A 22041-nucleotide genomic window follows, 5' to 3' on the forward strand; every position below is an offset into this window, starting at 1 on the left:
CTTTTTGATGATTGAGCCCAACGACAATGCTCCATGTGTGGGAATAAGAAAAAAAAGAGGCAGGCGTATCAAATGCAACTTTATTAAACATTTTTGCTTTCATTGACATTATCAATATCGTAATAAAATTCCTCTAAAACAGGAGAACACACCTAGGTTGTACCAATTGGAGACTTTTACGACTCTAAAACTCTGCATGTTCAAACACAGAACATGATGTCAGGAAAAAAAATATATAGTTTCTTATAATCACTTTTGTTTCTTATAGTGTATAACTTCTGTATTTAACTATAATAAAAAGGCACTTGGAAAAAAAAGAAAATACTGACATAATATTTCACAAATGTGCAAAAACATAACATGGTACAGGCCTTGTGTGGCCTTAGTCTTGTCATTAACCCTTTGTGCAACACTGTGGCACTTAGAAACAATGTGGTGACCTGGTCTGTTCCGCTTCGTCTTCTAGATCCCAGCCTCACTTTTTGTAACAAGAGAGGTTAAACTATCAAAAGGAATGTACCACTTTTTACAAAACATTTTATTCACCTACCACGGTCGTCATTCTTGGGTCCCAGAACTGTTGGAAAAATGCTTGGAACGAAATCTGACAGCATCCCCAATTCTAAACGAGAAGGGGGGGAGGTTAAAAAGTGCAGTTTATTACAGGCTGAGCTCAAAGGGTTAATGAGTCATACAGCTTATTTAATATTGAAAATGTGTGGACCGTGTCGGGATCCGTGTCACGCTCAGATTTCTGCTGCCGCTCTGAGTCTCTGTTCCTTCTCTTCTGGAGAGAGGAGGAAGAGGACGCTGTTGCCATGGAAGCCATCTCAACACCTGTTTGCCATCACGCGCCGCGTTTGTTCATCCACAGATTCAGAACTCTGAATTAGGTTTATTTTGACCTATCTTTTGTTAAAAAAAACGTTGTTGCCAGGAGGTGGAGAAATTGAGCCTTTTGGCCTTAATCTGCAAAAGAAGGAGGGCAGATAGAGTTCAGTGGCCTAGTTTCCTGCAGGCTGGTGTGCCTGTGAGTGGCCGCCGCTCTGGGCTGAACAGCCGGTGACTTCAGAGCTAAGAGGGCCATTTGCAGGGTAGGTGGCCAGATGGAGAGCGGCAGCACAGCACAGCCATCCTCTGCTGGCAGACAGCCTCCACCCTTATCTGTCCCTGTCTTCTCACCATAACTTATTTATCAAAACCGAATCTTTCCTTTTTGCATTCCCACCCTCATTATTATTCTTTTTTATTCCTTTGGATGTAAGAAAAAGATCAAGGAGAAGGATATATGACATAATTTACTCAGTGAACACCTTTTTTTTTACTCCCGTCACCAGTGGTTCCCACATATGAGCTCAAAAATGTTCATTAATTATTAACACTGATGACATAATCACCCAAATCTATTTCTCTTTGAGTTGCTGCATCAATTGGCATTTCATATTTCTGAGGAATTACGAAAACATATGAAATTTCAAACTTTACGTACATTTCTAACCAGTAAATCATTAAAAAAAAATTTAGTAGTATGTCACAAGTAATAAAAACATCATTAAAAAATCATCATAGGATTCAGATTAAGTAAAACCGATTGCTAACTTTGTTTTAACTTTACACATTTATTTACCATTTTTATGGGAGCTATTGAGCAGCTTATTAATTTGATAGCATAGGAGAATCTCAGATCACTTTATTAATCCATAACTTTATTTTTATGGATTTATTGCAAACTACAAACTGTGACACCGCCTAGCTTTTATTTGATTTTTGTGCATTCCAAGTGTAAACGTAACATAATTTTATGTTTTTCCTTCTTCATGGCCAAGAAAGTAACAATTTAAAAAAAAGTTTAAATTTAATATTGATTTAAAATTATTTTTATGTTAGATTAAAGCGCAATTTACTGCAAAACATGAGATATATGTGCAAAATTATGTTTTAGAGAAAGTTATTATTTGTAGAATATTCAATAATTCAATAAAAAATATTGTAAGTATTGTTGGGAGTCAAAAATGTCATTTTTTGATTGGGGATTTTTTTTTAACAGGGACATTTTCTGTTTAAAAAGTTTACAGATTTAAATTTGGACCCACTGGTGTGAAAGAGCAGATCAACCCACTTCCTCGATTCAATCCCTTAAAAAGACTCCGCGGCAGCAGAAAGCTGATTGCTGAGCAGCCATTGCAGAGCACAAGAAGCAACTTCAACATCACAAAAATGTCTCGTCTGAACAAAAAAACCCAAAAAACGGCAAAAATGTAAAACAGCAACAAGAGAATTGATCCCCTTTGAGAAAAAAAATATATTTTGAGGCAAAAAGAAGACTTAAGCAGACAGGAAGAGGATCTATTTCTTTTTGCTCCTCCTCTTCCTGTCTTATGCAGACATGACGGTCAACATCATACAAATGTAACTCTGGAATGAGTCCACAACAACACTGAGACTTGTAGAGACACCAAATAAGAACTTTTTTCTCAAAAACCGTGACATTAAAGAGACAATTTATAAAACAGTAGAGTCTATAGTAAGTGCATGTTGACAGCTTAAGAGACTTGAGTTATTTCCCAGAAAATGCTTGTTTTTTTTTTTTTCTTGCCCCTTTGGACAGAATGAAACGAGGCAGTTTGTAACAGCTTCCTTCTCAGTCCAGCTGTAAGCAGCATCGAGTGCATCAAACCCCCCCACATCAACATCATACTTTACCCCCCGCCCCTCCTGTAAAACTGAAGCTGGATCTCCACCACTTGTTGTCCACAGCTGCTTTGGGTGGGTTTAGTTTTACAAAATGAGAAGACAGAAGTGTTTATCGCCAAAGGGGCCCTTTCATACACAAACTGCCTGTGTTGATTCAATTATGGGAATGCAGCTGGACAATCCAGGAGCGGAACAGTGCTAGTTCTGTACGTAACAACAAGGATGTTGTCCGGGGGCCGACCTGAGGTGGGGGAGTCCGACGCACCAGAGCCTAAAACTTTATGAGAGATGGGTCGGTGTCAGGTGATGTGAAATGTCCTAAAAGCCCCTAGTCTGCGCAGCTGGCTTACATTCTGGTGGACTAGGCTGGTCTGTGTTGGTCACTCTCCCCCATTACGCGGGGGAGGGGGACAGATTGTCAAAAAAATGGCTCCTTCCCAGTTTGTGTTGTACTGGAGGAGCAGCGAGGTTAGCAGCAGTGTTGAGGTTTTTTTAATACCAGCTGACAATATGGCCGACCTGTACGCTGCTCAACTACAGGACCTGCTGAGTTCACTTGCTTTGGTTTGGCAAGCTTGTCTATCAATCACAGTGGCCTGTGAAAATTAAAAAAAAAAATTAAAAAAGTCTTCCTATCGCATCTACCTGTCACCGCGAGTGCTTCGTTTGTGGCGTACGTATCTCCCTGCTAAGCTGGAGGCACACTGTCAAAGTACAATCGCATAAATACTTGATGATGATGAACTTTCGTGAAGAAAGTGAAAACGTAAAAAGAGCAGGCTGTGTTAAGGCCTTGTAGTAAAGATACTAGACATGAAACGGTTCTGATGCCTCAAGTTTGTTTTCCAACACACAAAGAGGCTTGCGTTATTACATTTTTTGAGGATTATTGACATCCATTGTCTTTTTTCTTTATTTTTTCCTCTATGCATTTGATTGTGCAAGCCCATCTTTGTCGTCGTTGACCGGCCATACCCTCCCCTATGTTATTGACTCTTCTTTCCCAACCCCCTGAGCTCTTCTGGAATGTGTGTGTGTGTATCAGTTGACCACAGCTGGCTTGAGCACAACAGAGCCAGGGGGGATGACCACCCAAGACAGGGGATCATGAGACCCTCCAGTGGAGAGGTTCAAAGCCCCGCCGGTCACCTCGTCATCTGCCTCTACTCTGCTTTTTTTCGCCGGAAGGTGCTGGGCCCTGCGCTCAGACAGCACCGGGACCATTGGCATGCCCAGAGCCGATGAAGCGAACGCCGGGGGTAGCAGGGCGGACTTAGCCAGGCCCAGGTGGGAGCCGTTGAAGGACAGGAGAGACGAGCCTCCCAAACTGCACGGCGGGGAGTTGGGGCTACCCAGTGTGCTGAGGTCCAGAGGGCGGGGATTGAGGGGGGAAAGTGGCAAGGCACCGCCGATCCCCTGCAGAGCGTGGCTTCCTAGTAGTGCGGCCGCCGCTCCAGGGATGATAATGTGAGCTCCGCTTACATAGGGCATCTCTAAATCCTTACCAGAAAGAACTCCACTTTGACTTCCCTTCAGCAGAGAGCCCACCCCTCCGGCGGCAGCCTGCTCCTGAGCCACAAAGTGGCCATGAGCTTTGATGTGCTTGCGCAGTGAGCTGGGGTCTGTGTAGCGCTTCAGGCAGCCCACCATCTTGCAGTAGTAGGGCTTGTCCACATAATGCGTGCGCGTGTGCTTGAAGCGGTCGCTGGAGTTGGAGTAGCGCTTGTTGCAGCCCTCATAAGGACAAATGTAGGGCTTTTCACCTACGAGGGGTTGAGATTATGCGTTAATCTCCTACAAGTGAAATCTCGTCATTGCTGATTAATCACTGACCTGTGTGGGACCGGTTGTGGATCTTGAGGTTCTCCAGGCGTGAGAAGCTCTTGTTGCAGGTGGGACAGCGGTGGGGCTTCTCGTTTGTGTGCGTGCGAATGTGAATAAGCATTTTGTACCTGGAGAAACACCAAGAAAGTTAATTCTGGTATTCATCGACTTCTCGACTTCTACCTAAAGGTGCACTCACACCGAATGCCATTCGCGTGACAAATTCGCTTGCCTCGCACCTCTGTCGTCTTGTGACGACTTCGCTGCTTGTTGCCCATCAAAAAATGTGTTCCAGCCGCATGAGGGAGGATCTACCAGATAATGTTTTTAGGATGATCGCTATAAGGAATGGTGTCTGTTGATTACTCAAATAGAATTGTATAAATGATCCTTAATAGCCTGAATCTATTAATATTTAATATTAAGTCCTGAACCAGATATTGATAATTCATGTAGAGAAAATGGTATGGTCGAGTCGGGGTGGGATTTTATAAGTTTGCTTCCTTCCACTCCCTTTCAAGAGATCTACTTGTGATTCATTTAGAGATATGTTATGTATTATGGCCTGATTGCTTGAAATAAACCATTCCATTCATTGATTCATTTCATTCATTCATTCATTCATTCATTCATAATGTATGATGAAAGTTTAGGAAAAGAACGCTAGCTTTTTTAATTAATATTCTACCCGCTGATCAAGTCACTCAAAACGTCACGTGCCCAAAGTTGAGTTTCTGATTGGATGATGCGACACCTGTCAAATATCAGATATTTAAATTTTGGACATGTCGCCTCATTCGTGCCTTGTCGTGCAAATCAAGCTGCTACCAGACATTCGCGCCACGCTCGTTGCATGTGTGACATTGACTTAAAATTGAAACTGCCCGCCTCCGCCGCGCGAGTCGCGGTCCTTGTGAATGCCCCTTCAGAAAAGCAATTCCCTCACCTAGCATTGAATCCCCTTCCTTTGCGGGCACATCCCTCCCAGTGGCAGCAGTACCCAGAATCCTTCTCAGGTTTGACGTGGAAATCGTTGACATGATCCACTAGGTCTTGTAAGGAGTCAAAGAGCAGGTGGCACTAAAAGAAGGAAGATGCAGATTTATACGTGTATAAAATCTTAACTGGGACAAGATTAGTTGGTCTTTATGTACTTGGTGGATGTTACCTTTTTCCAGCGACAGGCCAGTTGTTCATCCGCCGAAAGGTCAGGGGAAGCTCGCTTGTCGTTTGTCTTGCCAATAAACATGGAGGACGGCAGGTGAAGTCCTGCTCCGGCTCCGATTGGCACAAAGAATCGAAATGCCTGGGAGAATGAATGATAAAAATATAGAGTAGTTTATAGATGTAAGGAACATCTTAAACGGAGTTAACTGTATTTGTCAGTGTCGTGTTATTGGAAAGCAGAGGTGCCATTGTTGTTCTAGCTGCTGTCTGCTGTGAGTACAAAGCCTCCCGACATCCCTGATCTCAGCGTGAGAGCTGTTAGATTCGCTGAAACTCTGCTGGGGCTCTAAATAAGCGGATCCACCAACTCAGAGACTCACACATAAAGTAAAAGACAAAAAAAGGATTCTTGGGTTTAGGATGCAAGTCCAAAGGAGAGTAAAAATGGCGCCAATATGTCAGAAATGTGCGTGAAACTAATCCCTTAAAACGAGAGCATTTCCCTTCCGATGAGCTGTGTCTTTGCAGAACTATGTCTGTGAGATGCTGAAGAGGAATACATGGGATGTTGCATAGGGCACGAAAAGGGGGCAGCAGAAGACACAGCGGGATGTGGTGTGACTAAATGGCCTCAGCCAGCATGTCTCAATTCAATTCCATGGGAATTGAATTATGCAGCGTTAGGTCTGCATGGCTGCGGTTTGTCTTAAATCCGATTATACACAGACATTCGCATCATGCCAGCGGGGCTACTGAGTGCAAAGTTGCACAGACAGAGGCATTTGTTGGGAGCACAAGACTTGTTTGATAAGAGTTACCCCCGCTCGCTCTTACACATGCCGACGCTCGCCAAGCTTGGCATGACACGGATATGACTGACGCAGGCTGCTCATTTGCTGATCCCAGCTAATATAGAAGTCGATGGAGGTTAGAGGTTTATGAGTCTCCAAGCTTTTGTGTACTCACTCCTGAGGGGAGGTAGTTGCCGTTCATCATTTCTGGAGAGCTGGGGGTGTGGCGGGAGGAGGGGGACATGCTCAGGTCCACTGCAGGGGGGGTTGGGGTGTCTGTCCGGTCATGAGGGACCACCTGCACACCTGTGAAAAAAGCACAGGTGCTGCAGTGATTTCTACACATTTCCCCGCCTTGCCTTTAGCTTTGTTGCCTGTTCGCTTCCGTGAGCAAAAAGTAGTTTACAAGTTAACTTAAGCCTCGTTTCCAATGAGCGATCCGGTCTGGAGTAGTACCAGTTGTAGTAGTAGTACCAGTTAATTCTGGTGAGCATTTCCACTCATTAAAGTCTCGCTTCCACTGAGCGGTTTGTTTTCATGGCGTATGCGTGGTGTAGACCCCTAGCGTGTCATTACTAAAGTAGCAACAACAATGGAGGTCATCCAGCAGCTCGTCTTTTTCTTGCTTTGATTCTGGTACATCGTGTATAACAGGAATTTAATGTTGTTTGAAAAAAGATTGTGGGCGGGTAAGAATACCACCGTAAGGTGGAAAACAGAAATGCTAGCTTCACGCAATGCTGGTGCTTTCTAATATCGTCATCACTTTCTTCCAATCAACAGGTGGCTACTCTACTACTACTCTGCCCCAACCGTCCCATTTTATTTTTATATGGACCTACAACAGATGGAGGCCCTCAAGAGGCACTGTTTAATGGGTCCATTTAACAATGGAAAGTCTCAAAATACCGGACCAGACCGTACTGTGCCGCTCAGTGGAAACGAGGCTCAGTCTTTACTAAAAGTGAAGGTCTATACTTGAAGTTTACCTGTATACCATCTACACACTATAAACTTGAAGAAGTAGTCAGTTAGCATACTTCCTACATTGCACATACACAGTTTATAGTACATTTGCTATACTTGTACTCAAGTATACTCGACAAAATAAGCATCAAGTGTACAACTTTTTCCTAAGGGTTGTTCTGGACAGCAGGGCACCTACCTGAGTGTGGGGATGGGGGTGAGGCAGGCTCTATCACGGCCGTCCCATCATCCGTCATGTGGAGTTGCCGGACCCGCTTGGCATTTAGCGGCGAGAGGGGAGAGGAACGTGCTCCTCTGTCTTTTCCATTGGATCGCCGTGGGACCTTCAGGTCCAGAGGCTCGTCCAGCGACAGCATGACTGCAAACTTCCCACGTCTGAACTACACAAAGGAAACAGAGGAAGTTAAGTGTACATCCCAAAACATGTTGCATCATGGTGGTGGGAAGACTTTCAAACATTTTGCATAGTCGTTAGTACCACTTGCCAGAAGGTTCCTAATATGCACCACTGAAAACAAAGTATTGAACCAGTTTCTTTGTTTTTAAGGGATGTTGCTTACAGGGCCTAGTCCAGGAGTGTCCAAAGTCAGTCCTCAAGGGCCGGTCTCCTGCTAGTTTTCCAGAAACCCTGCCTTATCTGCTGCTGATTCCCTGGATCAGGTGTGTTTGGCCGATAAGGAGCTTCAATAGCAGGTTGGTTTGAAAACATGTGGGACACCGGCCCTCGAGGCCTGACCTTGGACACCACTGGCCTATACCACGCAAAATCAACTTATTGAGCTTTTACTGTAAGTGTATTATAGTGTTAATTCCTCAACAACCCATAAGCGGTGTTTTGATCCAGCCACATGTTTCTGAGCAGATATACAGTATGCTCATCTATCTTTGTAAAAGTTCGGATGTTGTTTACTTTCGTGGGCAAAACGCAGACACCCTGCTGAAGCGGGTCTAGGTTGACATCATGAGATGGGCGGTGCCCAAAAGTAGCAGAAGGCGTAGCCTCAGAGATCGAGCAAAAGAAAAAAAAAACTAATATTTCATAAATAATTTGTTTTTTAGTGTGCCAAAGGTAATATATGATCATATATATGGATATAGTTTACTCTGAAAGATTTCAGAAAAGCATGGTATAAGCCAGGGACAGGCAAACTTTCTCACTCATGAGCCACAAAGGGTTCTAAAATTTGACAGAAGGGCCGGACTAGGAGCAGATTTGTGGCATGCTTTGGTAATTCACCTCTTAAAAGAAAGGAATGTAGAATATCTTTAGTGCCTGAGCAAAGGTGAATTTATTAGTAGTGCGCCATCTGTGGGGAGACACCTAAACTACAAGGAACAAAAATTCCAGTTATTCCAGTTTAGCAGGCCCCGAGCCATAGTTTGCCCACCCCTGGTATAGGCCCTTTACTATAATTTAGTAAAACTACTTTCAAATGGAATAATAAGTGGATTATTGTCACTCCTTAACCAGGTTTTTGATGCACAGGCACACGTTTGTGAGTTTAGGTATTTGATTTGAACATGGTTTAATACATATAAGCACAAAAAAAGTTTAGACATGTTTTTATTCATCCGAGACTTAAATTGCTTTTATTTTTACTGACTTAAAACTTCCATCAGCAACAAATGGTTTTATCTTTAACTTTGTGCCCGTGTGAAAGTGTTGTCTTTTCTACTAAAATAGCACGTTCACACTGGCCAATTTGGTCTGCACCAAATTGGATCTTTGTTTCTTTTGTCAAGAGTGAAAGCTCATCCATGTGTGTTGGTTCATTGGAACCAAAGAGCATTGTGATCTTCAGATTACAAATGTAGAAAAGACAAACAGTTCTTAATTAAAAAGACAAAGTCAACAATTCATGGTGAAAACTTGCTGTTGTTTGTAGGTGAAGCCATTTATTAATATAAAGTTAAATGTTTAGCTAAAAGATTAGCAGGACTAGCTTTTAATTTTCTTTTTGTCTTTTTTTTCCTTTCTCGATCAGAGCTAATTCCAGGCTAAGCTGCCCCCAAACGAGCAGCTGTAAAACGGCACGACATTCCCACAGGATTTGGATTTTGTCGGCTCAAGTGTGAAAGCAAACTGAATCAAACTAAGCTGCAAAAACCTTTTGATTTTTCAGCGTAAAGCCACCATAACAAACAACTTTAGCATTTCCTGCTCCTCACATTCTTCATTTCAAGATTACAAAAAAAAGTGCAGGTCCTTCCACCTGCTCTTGGACCCCACATTCCACAAGACCCCCACCTCTATGAAGCACAGCCTAACAATGACACACCAACCACAATCATAAACTGAAACACTGAGTAAGCTGAAGAAAAATAAACATGCATGGTGAGTGCTCAGTGCCCCCCCGCATCTCTTTTTTTCCATCTTGACCTTTACTCACAGACTCTTCCTCAGGAATTTCTACAATCCAATCCAGATGGTTGCCCCACCGCCATTCGTGCTTCACCCCACCCCTTGGCCAGGCGCTGGCCTTTGCAACCTATAGCATAAGCCCCCTCCCACCACCACCACCACCATAGTGCATCCCGAGCACTCTCAGACTCTAGTCAGACTCACTGGCAGCCCTGCAGGCCTTCACGTCCAGCTGGACCCACTTCATCTAACGCCCCGACCTCTGGACCCCGCCTCAGGGCTCCGAGCATCAGCTGTCATTTTAAGCTCAACCTTTTGTCCTCATCAGCCATTTAAGCTGTCGGGATAACTTCAAATTTACAAGCATTCAAATTTTAAAATCTTTAAGGTTAGAAATGTAAAAAAAGGAGTCAGTTTTCAGAGTTAAATGTATCAAAGCGTGGCAAGTTCACAGCGGCTAAATATTGGACACGTCGCTTTAGGGTTCACTGCTCTTTCCCAGCAGGCTCAGATGAACACGTCTGCACACGGCGTCGCCGCACACTGTCCTATATTCCTGTTGGAAGTGTCCATGTGACATCGAGACAAAGATTCATGGAAATCCATGCATGCGTGCAGGTATGCACGCCACGTATAATTAATCAAACGACAAATTCACAAATTGATCTGTCCTCCCTCTCCCGCACACAAATGACGACAAACGCTCAGACGGCACGGTTCGCAGTGAATGGCGAGCTTTGAGAGGGACTAGCCAGCAGCCACAGGAGACGAGCCTTGTGTCTGGGAGGAATGGAGCCAGAAGGTCACCAGGTTCACCATCCCAATGAGGGATGGCCACCATCTCTCACATACACACGACCTACGCACAATCAGGGGGGGTTCGGGACTCAATCAGCCAAAGATAAGAGGATGATAGTGTACACACGTACTGGCAAAACACAGGACTGCATTGTAGATGCACACAGCCGCATTATGTCACAATCAGTGCGATCTCACTGTGATGCAAATAGAGATTCGTGTTCCTCACATGCAAAAAAATCATTGCCTTTTTTTGTCTTTTAAGTGCTAGCAGACGACAGTTCACATGACCAACAGGTGGGCTGTTTAGATTTGACTTAATCAAGCAAATGTCAACCTGAGGTCAGAAAAGGCCAGTCTATCCTGGGAGAAAAAACAATTTACAGATTTTTACAGAATATGCTGCAACCAATCGGACATTGACGAAAATGTGGGGCTATTTGAAGATTTATTTATTTTTTTTACAAACAGCACTTTTGCTTTGTTACAGATCTATTTGAGAATTTTAAAAAGTTATATATCTGTTAAAAACAAAGCTGCAACAAAGCTTTAATTTTGAAACTATTAACTAATAGCCTATCAAAAACGTAAACCTGTGTCTTTTTGTAGAACATAATTTCTGCAGGGGTTCATCAGAAATTTGCCGCAGAACTGTTAGTTCAGATTAAGCCCGTCCTCCCTTCCCATCACCCATCTGTTTACATCAGGTGTCAAAGTCAAGACCCGGGGGCCGGATCCAGCCCTCTGGGTAGTTATATCCGGCCCTCCAGATCATTTTACTTTATTATTATTAATGGCCTGATGTTATCTTGTGCTTATTTCTAACTTGTATCATTTTGACAAAATATATTTTTACGGAGTAAATATTATAAGTTATTTAAGGTTTGAGTTGCACTGTTTTTATTCATAGTAATGTTAAAAAGTTACGTTTTTAACGTTTTAAAAAATTGTTTTAGTGTGTTAAATAAATGTTTATCCCGTTCGGCCCGCGACCTAAGGTGTGTTTTGGATTTTGGCTCCCCTGTGTGATTCTCTCAGAAGTGCAGTTTGAAGCTTAATTTCTTTATATATGTGCTCCATCATAAGAAACATGCTAAAAACACCCAAACCACCACCAGTGGGTCTTTAATAAGCAGCACTGTTTCCAATGTTGTGACTCCTTTGCCTGAGAGATGTCCATTTAAATTAGCAGTAAGCTGCAACATCTAACACAGACAGGGGTTTCGAGACACCCTCCCTCCCAGCAGATTTGACCAGAACTGATTCAGCCCCTATACTGCTGGATTTCACCTCCGCCTACCCTCGTGATGATTCCTCCTTGGACGAAATACAGACACTTGCTAGGAAGTGACTCACTGAGTGTGGATTTTGGACGAGACTACGTCCTCTAAACAGCCACATTCACTGGGAACCGGCTTGTGGGAAATGTGATACAAATCAAGGAGAAGAAAAATGATGCAGGGAAGGGAGGACGCTGTGTAGGGGCACGGCGGTGCGATATGCGAGTTTGTTTATAAAGCTTCGTGGCGGGTGACTGTGAAGTTTGGGGAAGGGGTGTTGGCTGGCCCCCATGCAGACTTCCTTGCTGAGCCGTGGGGTCGGCAGCATCTCTGAAAGGCGGCATTGTCCTTCTCTGGGCCCTCTCTTCTTTCTCTAGCAGAGTAAACACTGACTGAAGCAGCTGAGCGGGTGGGAGGAAGAAGGGGAGGGATATGACTGTGGGGGCCACAGCGAGGATACATCGTGGTGAGGAGGAAAGCTCGTGTTTAGAGGCACCTTCACAGAAATCAATCCATCCTCCATCTTGGGGTTTGCTGAGGTGGGCTGGCGAAAGAGTAAGGAGTGCCAGGTCAAAGCAGGGCTACATGTTTCAACACCTCCCAGTTCTGAGGCCATGCTCGCATGATGACCTTACTCCGTCTGCCTGATCTTTAGCCTGATCTGATCTGATTGGGTTTCACCTCAGCTCTGAAACAGATCCAAAGAACACACATGCTGCTTAAGATGTTACAAGGTACAAAACCACATTGTGTAATATTTTCTTTTTTGCTAGGCTTTTTTAGAAAGATAGAAAAAGCGCATGTGCACACATTGAGCGTGACCCCCTTGAAGGTTCGCTGTAACTTAATCTCCCTCCCGCTGCGACCCTGGGAGGCGGTCTGTAGGAGGTAAACCATCTCTCCCTGGGGCTCTTCACTCTCTTTTTCCTCTTTTTCTTTTACACAGAAAACCACACAAACAGACACTGACTGAGCTAAGATAGCAGCTCTCTAAAAACACTAAGAGTCCTGGCTTTATGGCTTGTTTTGGTCTGGACATGATCTCATGATAAAAGCACCAGAAGACCGGGATGTTTGTCCTTTTCCCTCCATTTAAAGAGGACAAATATCAGAACAACTCACAGTAAATGTTTTTAAAATGTCTACATGACAGTACATTTTTGAAGAGTATAACTTATGACTGGATAAGGTAAATTAAACCACCAATTTAATGCAAAATTATTTAAATGGCGTAAAATAAAGGATTTTATGTTTCTGTCTGGTGTTGCATTGATCTAAGAACTCAGTCAGGGTGAACATGGTCTTGGCTAAAATCAGCTTTGCAGTTAACCAAGAGAAGAGAGGGGAAAACAGCTGGAGAAGTTGACATAAAAGATTCAGATACATTTTTATTTACCATATATTTTTTACTGTAAATATGTCTCTGTCTGGTGTTGCATTGATCTAAGAACTCAATCAGGGTGAACATGGTCTTGGCTAAAATCGGTTGGAAAAGTAGTTGAAGTTAACCAAGAGAAGAGGGGCAAAACAGCTGGAGAAGTTGACATAAGATATTTAGAATACATTTCTATTTACCAAATATTTTTACAGTAAATAAACTTGAAATTAAAATAGAGTGTTATTATCGTAAAAGGAACAATTACTGTAGGAACATTTACTACTGGAACCTGAATGCCAGTAACTACTGTACTTGATTTTACAGTAATACAACTGTAAGAGTTTCTAAGTAATGTGATTCATCTTACAGCCTTATTACTATAAAATAAAATACAGGACACAGAAATTCTACTGTATTTCACTTTACAGTAATAAAGCAGTAAAAATGCTTTATAATAATTACTGGCATCCAGCTGCCAGTGAGGTACTGTCAAACCTACAGCGACTGTTTTACAGTTTTGTCTACAGCCCCTCATAACCCTAACCTAACATTACCGTACAGTTTTGAGCCACATACAAGCTCAGATGAGGAAAACGATGAGGACTTGTGATCTACAAGTGAATGGATCAGAATAGAAAAGAGCAGGGAGCTTACGGTCGAGTAATTGTAGGTTCTTTTGTCACATCCACAAGCTTTTTCCAACAGAATTTTTTGTCTGCCCCTGATTCACAACAACTTGGATAAAGAAATATTCAGAAATTCAATTTGAAGCGTAATTTTATTTAAATATGTTCTCCGTCATGAGAAAAATGCCGCAAGAACACATTAAATACGCAAATGTTTTTGGGTTTTTTTTGGCATCTTCCATGTCTGGGCCTGTGCGTCTTTCAACCAACAGGTGGGGCGGACTGGGTCAAAGGTGACTGGATGAGCTGCAGGTGTGGAATGACCTCTGACCTCCTACATCTGGGTTCCATGTCTGCACTACAACCTTTGTTTTTTCCTTTTTTTTTGGCCAGATTAGTTAGCAAATGTAATTTCCTTTGAAAGTAACAGTTCTATTAAATACAGATCGGCCAGTGTTTGGAGAAATGAGAACACAGACCAAAATAAAGCCACTCTTTTATTCCCCACTTGCTACTGACGTGTGTTGAGGTAATAACCACCAGCGGCCCCACCTCTGCTGTTAAACCACAGCCTCCACACACACCCAGCCAGCCCACCAGCGTCCACCCCCATCGCTCACCCCCTGACGGACGGCTCCGCGCACAAACACATGCACAGCTGAGAGATTTTTTTCCTGCTTCTGTCATCTTCAGCCAGTCGCCTCCTTAGACAGGAAACCTCAGTTTCCACTCCTCCTTCTTTGGGCCTCTCACTTACTCTTTTCTTTTCTTTTTAACGCCTTTGTTCTTCCCTTGACTTCTCCCTCACCGCCACTTTTTCTCTTTCAGCTTCTTATCTCGCTCTTTGCTGACCCATAGTATTTAGCCCCTCCTTTGTTGTAACAGTACATTCAAATTAATTGCTCTATTAACACAGTTTCTAAAAAAAACTCAACAGATTAAGCATTAAAGATCTAAAAATGTTCCAATGAGTTTAAATCCTTCCTTTTTGAACTCTGGAGCAAGTAGGCAGGATCTTATGCACAATTATGTAACAGCAGCAGCATGCATGCAGCCTCAGGGGAAGGGCTATTGAGGAAAAGTGGTTTATGGAGAGCTGAAGTCACAATGTCTGGAATACAGAGGAGAAATGACGCGCATTACAGGCTGCCACAGAAGGAGAGAATAAGCTCTAAATTGTCACGTGCAGTTCTTGGGATTATGAAAGGAACAAAAGATAAAGGAGAGAGTTGAAACAAGAGGAAGAAAAAAGCAAATCGGTTGTGGAGGGAAAAAGGGGAGTGATGGATGAAGTGAAGAAGGGAAAGAGTGCAACAGGAAGCTTCTCGGCGAGCTACTGATGGCCTCCAGCCAGAGCTTTCAGACACGCAGGAATTCCAGGCAGAAGGCAGGGAGCGAAGGAAGGTGCCAGGAGGGAGGGAGGCACAGAACGAGGAGGGCGGGTCGCACTTGCGGTTTGTTGTCAAAAAAGAGAGCGCTCCAAGAAAGAGGAGGAGTGCACGCTTAAAGCCATATCTTCACAATTGAAGTTTGACTTTTTTTGGATGGATGATTCCTGAAATTAGGATGTTAAGCAGCAACATTTACTTTCAGTAAACGGAAGACACTTCTACCAGCGAGTTACTTACTCTGCGAGCTTTTTGTCTGCATTTTTAGAATGTTTCTTGTATGTCCTCCATGACCTCAACAGGTTGAATCTGGTTCAGCCGTTGCAGGTTTTCCTCCACACTTTCACCCATGGTTACATTTAAATTTGAGTAAAATCATTCAAAGACTGTAGCATTTTTCTCATAATTGTAAAAAAATTAAGTTTAAAATTGCATTTCTGAGTATTTCTTTATTGTCATTTTTGTTGCACCGCTAATGTTAGGTTGGGGTTGTGAGAGGCTGTAAGCTAGCAGGGGGAGAGTAAACAGATGGATGATGGGACATGTGGACAGGCTTACAGCATACTCATAAATAAAAAAAAAACACTTAGGAACTTTAAACTACAGTTGAATAAATGAATTACTTTATGCCCTTTGTAAGATTGTGTGATTCCTGCAAACGTGGTATTGGAAAAGCATAAAACATAGGCTTGAAAAGGTCAAATTTACCTTCTTTTGGTTTATAAATGCTATCAAAAGTGGTCTGAACAATACTCAAAATAAATCAATACAGAGCTGCAAATACAAGTTTTGTTTTCATAATACTATGCAGCTAAAAAATGAATGTATTTTAACTCATGCTGAGATTTCGTTTGAAATAAAATTAATAAGATCAATAAGCAAAAGAATTTACTGCTTCATATTGATATAAGCTCTAATGCCACCTATTAAAATGATGGATCTTCTGCCATGTATGATGTTGATTTGTTGCATTAATTAAAATGTAGAAACTCTTGATTGATCAATGTATCCAAAATAATAAGCAATTAAAAACTGTTAAGAACTTTCACTAGTTTGCAGCAACTGGTGCCAGAATATTAATCCTCAACCTGAATTAAGCCTAGTCCCTTCTGAGTCTAGCAGCAGCATCAAAGTTTAGACTCTATTTTTTGTATGTAAATGTACATTTTTCTATTCTATCCAAGCTCTAATAATTAGAAAACATGTTTTTTTTGTGAGTTTTTTAAGTTTAAAATCCCACACTGCATCTTCACTGCAACACGAAGATCTGGATGTAGAAAAAATTGTAAAATATCCTTGTTACCTATTAAATATTTAACCAATTATGAACTCTATGTTGCTATTTCCAAAAGTAATCATCTATCTATCCATTCTCAGAACCTGATGAATCTATTTTGGGATCACACAGGTGCTGAAGCCAAACAAGCCACTGGTACTAGTACGACATGAATAATTAGTTGTTCTTGTTAAGATTAGCTTAATAATAGTGACACAACCTGCTGGAAATTGTATAATAAAAACAGTAAAAGGGACGTATTCAAATGTGTTCTTTCCATTTAAGTCAGATTCTTAGGGAGCAAATTGTACAATATTGAGAGATTTTTTTGGTAAAAGTCAAATATGTTCTAATTTTTCATCTAAATCAAATGTCTCAATTGTGTAAAATATACTGGTAAAACAACAAGAAGTATGGCTCAATAAAAAAATAAATAAAACTAATTTATCAAAGTAGCACCAGAAGCCTCCATGTGTGGTAATATCAGAATCCGACGTGAGTTTATCACGACAACAGTGATCCTTCGTGTTTAACGACGTTTGACCATCTAATAATGGCCTCAATGATGAAGCTATTAAACAGTCATCCGTATGGCACTTCACATGGCAGCACGGAAGGCTTTGAAGAATGGTGAGTAATGTTACAATAACGTGGGGCATTTCACAACATCGCAGTTTTGTAATGCAGCGAAGGGCAGCAGGAACCAATGAACGCAGCGTGAGGCCTTCAAGCGAGCGTGAGAAGAAAAGACTTTACAGTCGGGCGGATGGGGGGTGGGGGGTGACTGACAGCACCACCCTGCCTCCCTTTAACCTGCAGTCACTCCGCAGGGCCTCTCTGCCTCCAGCGGCGGGTGGGATACCTCTAACCCTCACCCCTCATCTTTCTTTTTAAGCTCTCCCCTCTGGAAAAAAAAAAACTTTCTGAAGATTAAAGTCCCACCGCCTGTCATTGATCTCTTTCCGATCCTGTTGCTCCCTTCTTTTTTCTTTCTTTTCTCACCCCCCACCCTCATCCTCTAGCTTTCAGTCCATTCCTGTGGCCTCTTCCCCAGCAGCCAGTGATGCAATCCTCAGACTCCTGCTTGCAATCACAGGGTCTGGAGTTGGCTCAGCAGCCAAGCAGGGGCGTCGCCACGCCACGCTCGGTAGAAAAGCAACAGGAGAGGAAAAGAGGGAGGCTGGGGGTGAGATTCTATGACCTACAGACGGGTGATTTCATAAAACTTAACATTTAACTAGGGGAAAACCTGTTTTGTGTGCGCAATGTGTGAATATTAGTTTCCGTCAATGTGCTTGGAGGATTTCTACGACAAAAATTCGATTGCAAATCATTAAAGCCGTGTAACATCCTCAATGTTCTCTCATCAGCCCACCAGCCAGCTGTGTCTGTGGTGCTCAGACTGCTGGATTCATGTTTCGGAAGTGTTGTCTTTTGCGACTCCCACACGACGTGCCGCTTTTCCAGCTGACTCACACCGACATTAGCATCATTGCAGCATTCAATTCAAGTCAAATTTGTGGAGGAGGCAACCTAACGTTTACTCCAGAGGACCGCCCTTTGTCAAACAAGTAGAGGTCATTCTCATCAAATCCGATTAAATGTGCAAAAATATCAAACACTCATCACAGTTTGGTGAATATATTTGGAGCACTCTCCTAAAGGGAGCAGAAATGAGCAAAAGGTCAAATCAGGAATGTAAAGAATCAGCACCTGCCTAAACCTTTACAATACCAGATACACACACTAACACACAAACACATGCACAACATAAGCTTTAGGATAAAACAGATTTGGCCCAAAACTAAAGATGAAACTAAAGATGTTAAATTGTCAAATTCATTGTTAAATTCCATTGTGGGCAGGAGCTAACATGATTACTGTTGTATTTGTACGCTGCTAAACACAAAGTAACACTTGTTAGTCACTTGATCAGAAGAAGCAGAACAAGTCATTCTTTCCTCCCACCAGCAAGATGCTGTGACGGGCTTTAAAAAGATGAAGTGAAGAATGGAGTACGCACTTTATCTGATTTTGTTTTCAAAGATATATATAGAGTTTAGTCAATTCACACAAGTAGAATCCTTCTTTAATGGTAGATGTCAGTTTAATAATCAAAAGCATATAAGGCAAGTAGGATCAGCTACCACCACTTTAAAGCTATATTTTTAAACTTAATTTTACTTACTTATTTAACTATCACTGACGGCAACTGTGGTCAAGAGGCAGAAGAAGCAGTTTGTGGTCAGAGATCAGAGAAATTTGAACAGTTCGACTTCATTGCATTTAATCACCAACACATTTCCAAACTTTTATGGGCAGAATTTCTCTTCTCAACTAAATAACAGAGGGATATATCTATGGGAGAATCATGCTGTTTGCAGATGATGTGGTGCAATCTTACAGCTGAGTGTGAGACTGGTCAACAAGTTGTGTAGAGTTATAATGCAGACCTCGTTGTAGTGAAGGATGGATACAGAGTGGTTGAGGTCTTTCTTAAAGAAAGGGTGTAAAGTCACATCAAAAAAGAGCCACATTTACCATATTTTTTTTTCGCCATAATTCGCAGGAAAAAAAAAAACCTAACCAAAAACAGTGACTATTTTTTTTTAAATATGGTATCTTGTAGGGCTGCCACTAATAGTCGACTTTTTTCAATTAATCGACTAATTGGGTCATGCGTAAACTGGATGTAAAACACACATTTTAACAATCATTAGCTTCCTTGCTCTATTTTTGCGCTAATGTTAGCTTAGCTTACGTAGATGATCATGCCTCTTCAGCATTATGCTTCCTCTTTAGGTGTTCATGCATCACTGTAGTGCTTCCATAGAACACAAGTTCTGCCTTGCAAATATTGGATTGCATACTTTTTTATTTTTTATTTTTATATGTTTCCCATTTTCAAGCTCCGTTAGCTGTTGCTATGGTACCCAAGCCTTCCTATAACTCCATATAGCATCACTACTGACCCAGGTTAGCACTACTGCACACATGTCTAAGACAATGGCAGACGCGGCATTAGAAAGGGCACACTCATAGTTTTGAGATAAAATTTAAAAAAGAAAGAAAGAAACGATAAATCAACTAGTAAATTAGTTACAGACTATTTCAATCGACCAATCGTGGCAGCCCAAGTATCTTGATACCCCTAAAGTCTTGAAGTCCTCCCCTAAATAAAGCTTCATGAATAAACATGCAAATGCCCGGGACTCAAAGTGAAATGATTCCAAATTGTCTTTAAAAAATAGAAGTTGTTTTAAAAAATGTTCACAGAGTTTTTTTTTTTTTTACACATTTGGAAAAAATCTGGATAAAGTCATCAAGAAGTGTGTTCTTTGGAGTCAGTTAGGGAGGTGGGAGACAGAAAGGGGAGTGGCTAAACTGACGTGCAGGACCTTGATTCCTGTGCGGGATGCTCTGTCTGTCGAGTGACAGAGTGAGTCTGCAGGACTGTCCATCCTATCCTTATTTCTGCAGTTTGATTTAGCATACTGATGTTGCATAATGATCATGTGTTCTTCATTAAGGTTGAATTACTGACAGTTTTCAAATTCAGTTCAGTTAAATTCAACTTCAGTCCAAAAGCACACTGACTGCAGCCTGTACACCGAAGTGCTGTGGAGTTCAGACCAGTTCAGAGTACTGTGGTACCGCTCCAGTTTTGGGAGGGGTGCGTCTGTCTCACAGTCATTTCCTGAGCGGGATATTATGGCACCACACGCATGAGAAACAAACCCCTTTCACATTTGCTCACCGACCCAAGTTACTTGTATTCGCCTGCGACTCAGTGAGGCAGGGGTGTGGAGAGAAGTCTCTGGGAAGAAGGTCTCCTCATCCAGCAGCTGGAGTAACATGACCCTCCAGCAGCTTTATGCAACAAGGCCTCCTGGAGGCTGCGGGGAAGGCGTGGGGCGGCCGTCTCAGCTCTGTGATAACACGTCTACTTCTCCACTCCAGTTGTTGTGTTTGGTCTGCCCCTGTATCTCATTAGAGCGGGTGAAACCTGTGTACCAACTTCAGGGGGGGGCATGGAGCCAGCCCTCCTACAGCATTTGTGTGTTCATGAGGAGAGAGGGCCAGCTTCTCAAACCAAAAGCAGAAGAAAACAGGAAGAGGGAGAAATACAAAACAGAAGAAAACAATTAGTGGAGTGATGTGTTTTTCTTGTGAGAGCGATGGGGGCCGCTCAGCTGCAGGGGCTCCTGCTACTTTAAATTTGGGTGTGCTGCCGCTGTCTGCCGTACTTCCATTTGAGCCTTCCTCTCCTGCGATCACACATTTACATGCATGCATAAAGCTTGTGCTGTCTTTGCCTCCCCCACACCCGAGTCACCTCCCACCAGGGCTGGCAAAAGGACAAGGTCAATGTAACAGTCTTTTTTTTTTCCTCTCTCCCCCTGTTGTCTCCCTTTGTATCCATCCCTCTCCACCCTGCAGCTTTCATCTTTTGCGGCTTCAACCAAGAGAGAAATGGCAAAAGAGAGCAGATGCAAAGGGACAGATGGAGGATGGCAGCAGTATATAATGCGGTAAATTCTTGATTTCATTTCTCTATTTTCTGCTTATGACAGGTCCAATTTGAGCGATCTGTTGGAACCAAATGGAGCTCGTTCACTCTTTTTTCTTTTTTTTTTCATTTAATAAAACTTTCAAAACACCAGCAGCCAATTAATGAGCTGAGGACAAATCTAATCCTACAGTAAATGAGCAAGGATGAAGAGAATTAGCCAGAGAGGGAATCGTATTTAGAGCTGAAGATCAGGGCTGAACTCATGCTCTTCAACAGTCTTCACTCCAGAAACATTTTGGAACCAATTAGAGACGCATAACAGAGAACACCTTCAAAAAACAGTGATTCAGCATCTAATTATATGGAATAAGGTTAAATTTGAGATCAGAAAGAGCCTCCAAATTTAAGTAGAAACATTTTGAAATTACAAAAAAGCTTCCAATTCCAGACGAACAAACACCACACGAAATGCAAAGGCTGGTTTGTTTCATCCAATCATCTTTTCATGTATTTTAAAAGTATTCCTAGTGTTTTTTTACTTTAATTTTGCCATTTGTTGCCAGTTTTCTATTAGAAATTCACCTATAAGTTCATGTAGATCAGGGTTCTCAAACTTAATTTACCTTGGCGCCACTGAAGGCAGAGGCTGTTCCGTATGGGGTTCCATCCGTGCCAAAATATGTTTTTGCGTCCACTGTCTATGTCTTTGGTCCATTTTCTTATGTCTACTGAATAAGTTTATTGAACATTTGTTCACGTCTATGAACTAATGAACTACTAAGCAATATATTCTGCGTGTCCTGTGAAACGACAGGAAGTAACTATGCTAGCAACTGTTGCTAAGGACTTTTCTGATGACCGGACCCAATGACAATAGCAAATACAAAGTTTTAAGGATAAAGCAAGATGAAACCTCACAAAGCAAATACAAAGCTACCATTAAAGAAGCATGGACAT

At 42.2% G+C, this 22041-nt stretch overlaps 1 protein-coding gene across 1 annotated transcript in view; it reads right to left on the reverse strand.

Moving 5' to 3' along the window:
- Positions 1-66: 66 nt before the first annotated feature.
- glis2b (GLIS family zinc finger 2b) overlaps positions 67-22041 on the reverse strand; it is a 26652-nt gene continuing 4677 nt past the window's right edge. The window contains exons 2-7 of the mRNA XM_024271488.2: positions 7642-7843; positions 6652-6782; positions 5687-5824; positions 5465-5598; positions 4528-4646; positions 67-4457 (exon numbers count right to left, since the gene is read on the reverse strand). Coding sequence (XP_024127256.1) covers positions 3736-4457; positions 4528-4646; positions 5465-5598; positions 5687-5824; positions 6652-6782; positions 7642-7843 — 1446 coding nt within the window. The 3' untranslated portion in view covers positions 67-3735. The remainder of the gene's footprint in view (positions 4458-4527; positions 4647-5464; positions 5599-5686; positions 5825-6651; positions 6783-7641; positions 7844-22041) is intronic.

This window comes from Oryzias melastigma, linkage group LG8 (genome assembly GCF_002922805.2).
Source record: "Oryzias melastigma strain HK-1 linkage group LG8, ASM292280v2, whole genome shotgun sequence".
NCBI classification, from domain to species: Eukaryota; Metazoa; Chordata; class Actinopteri; order Beloniformes; family Adrianichthyidae; genus Oryzias; species Oryzias melastigma.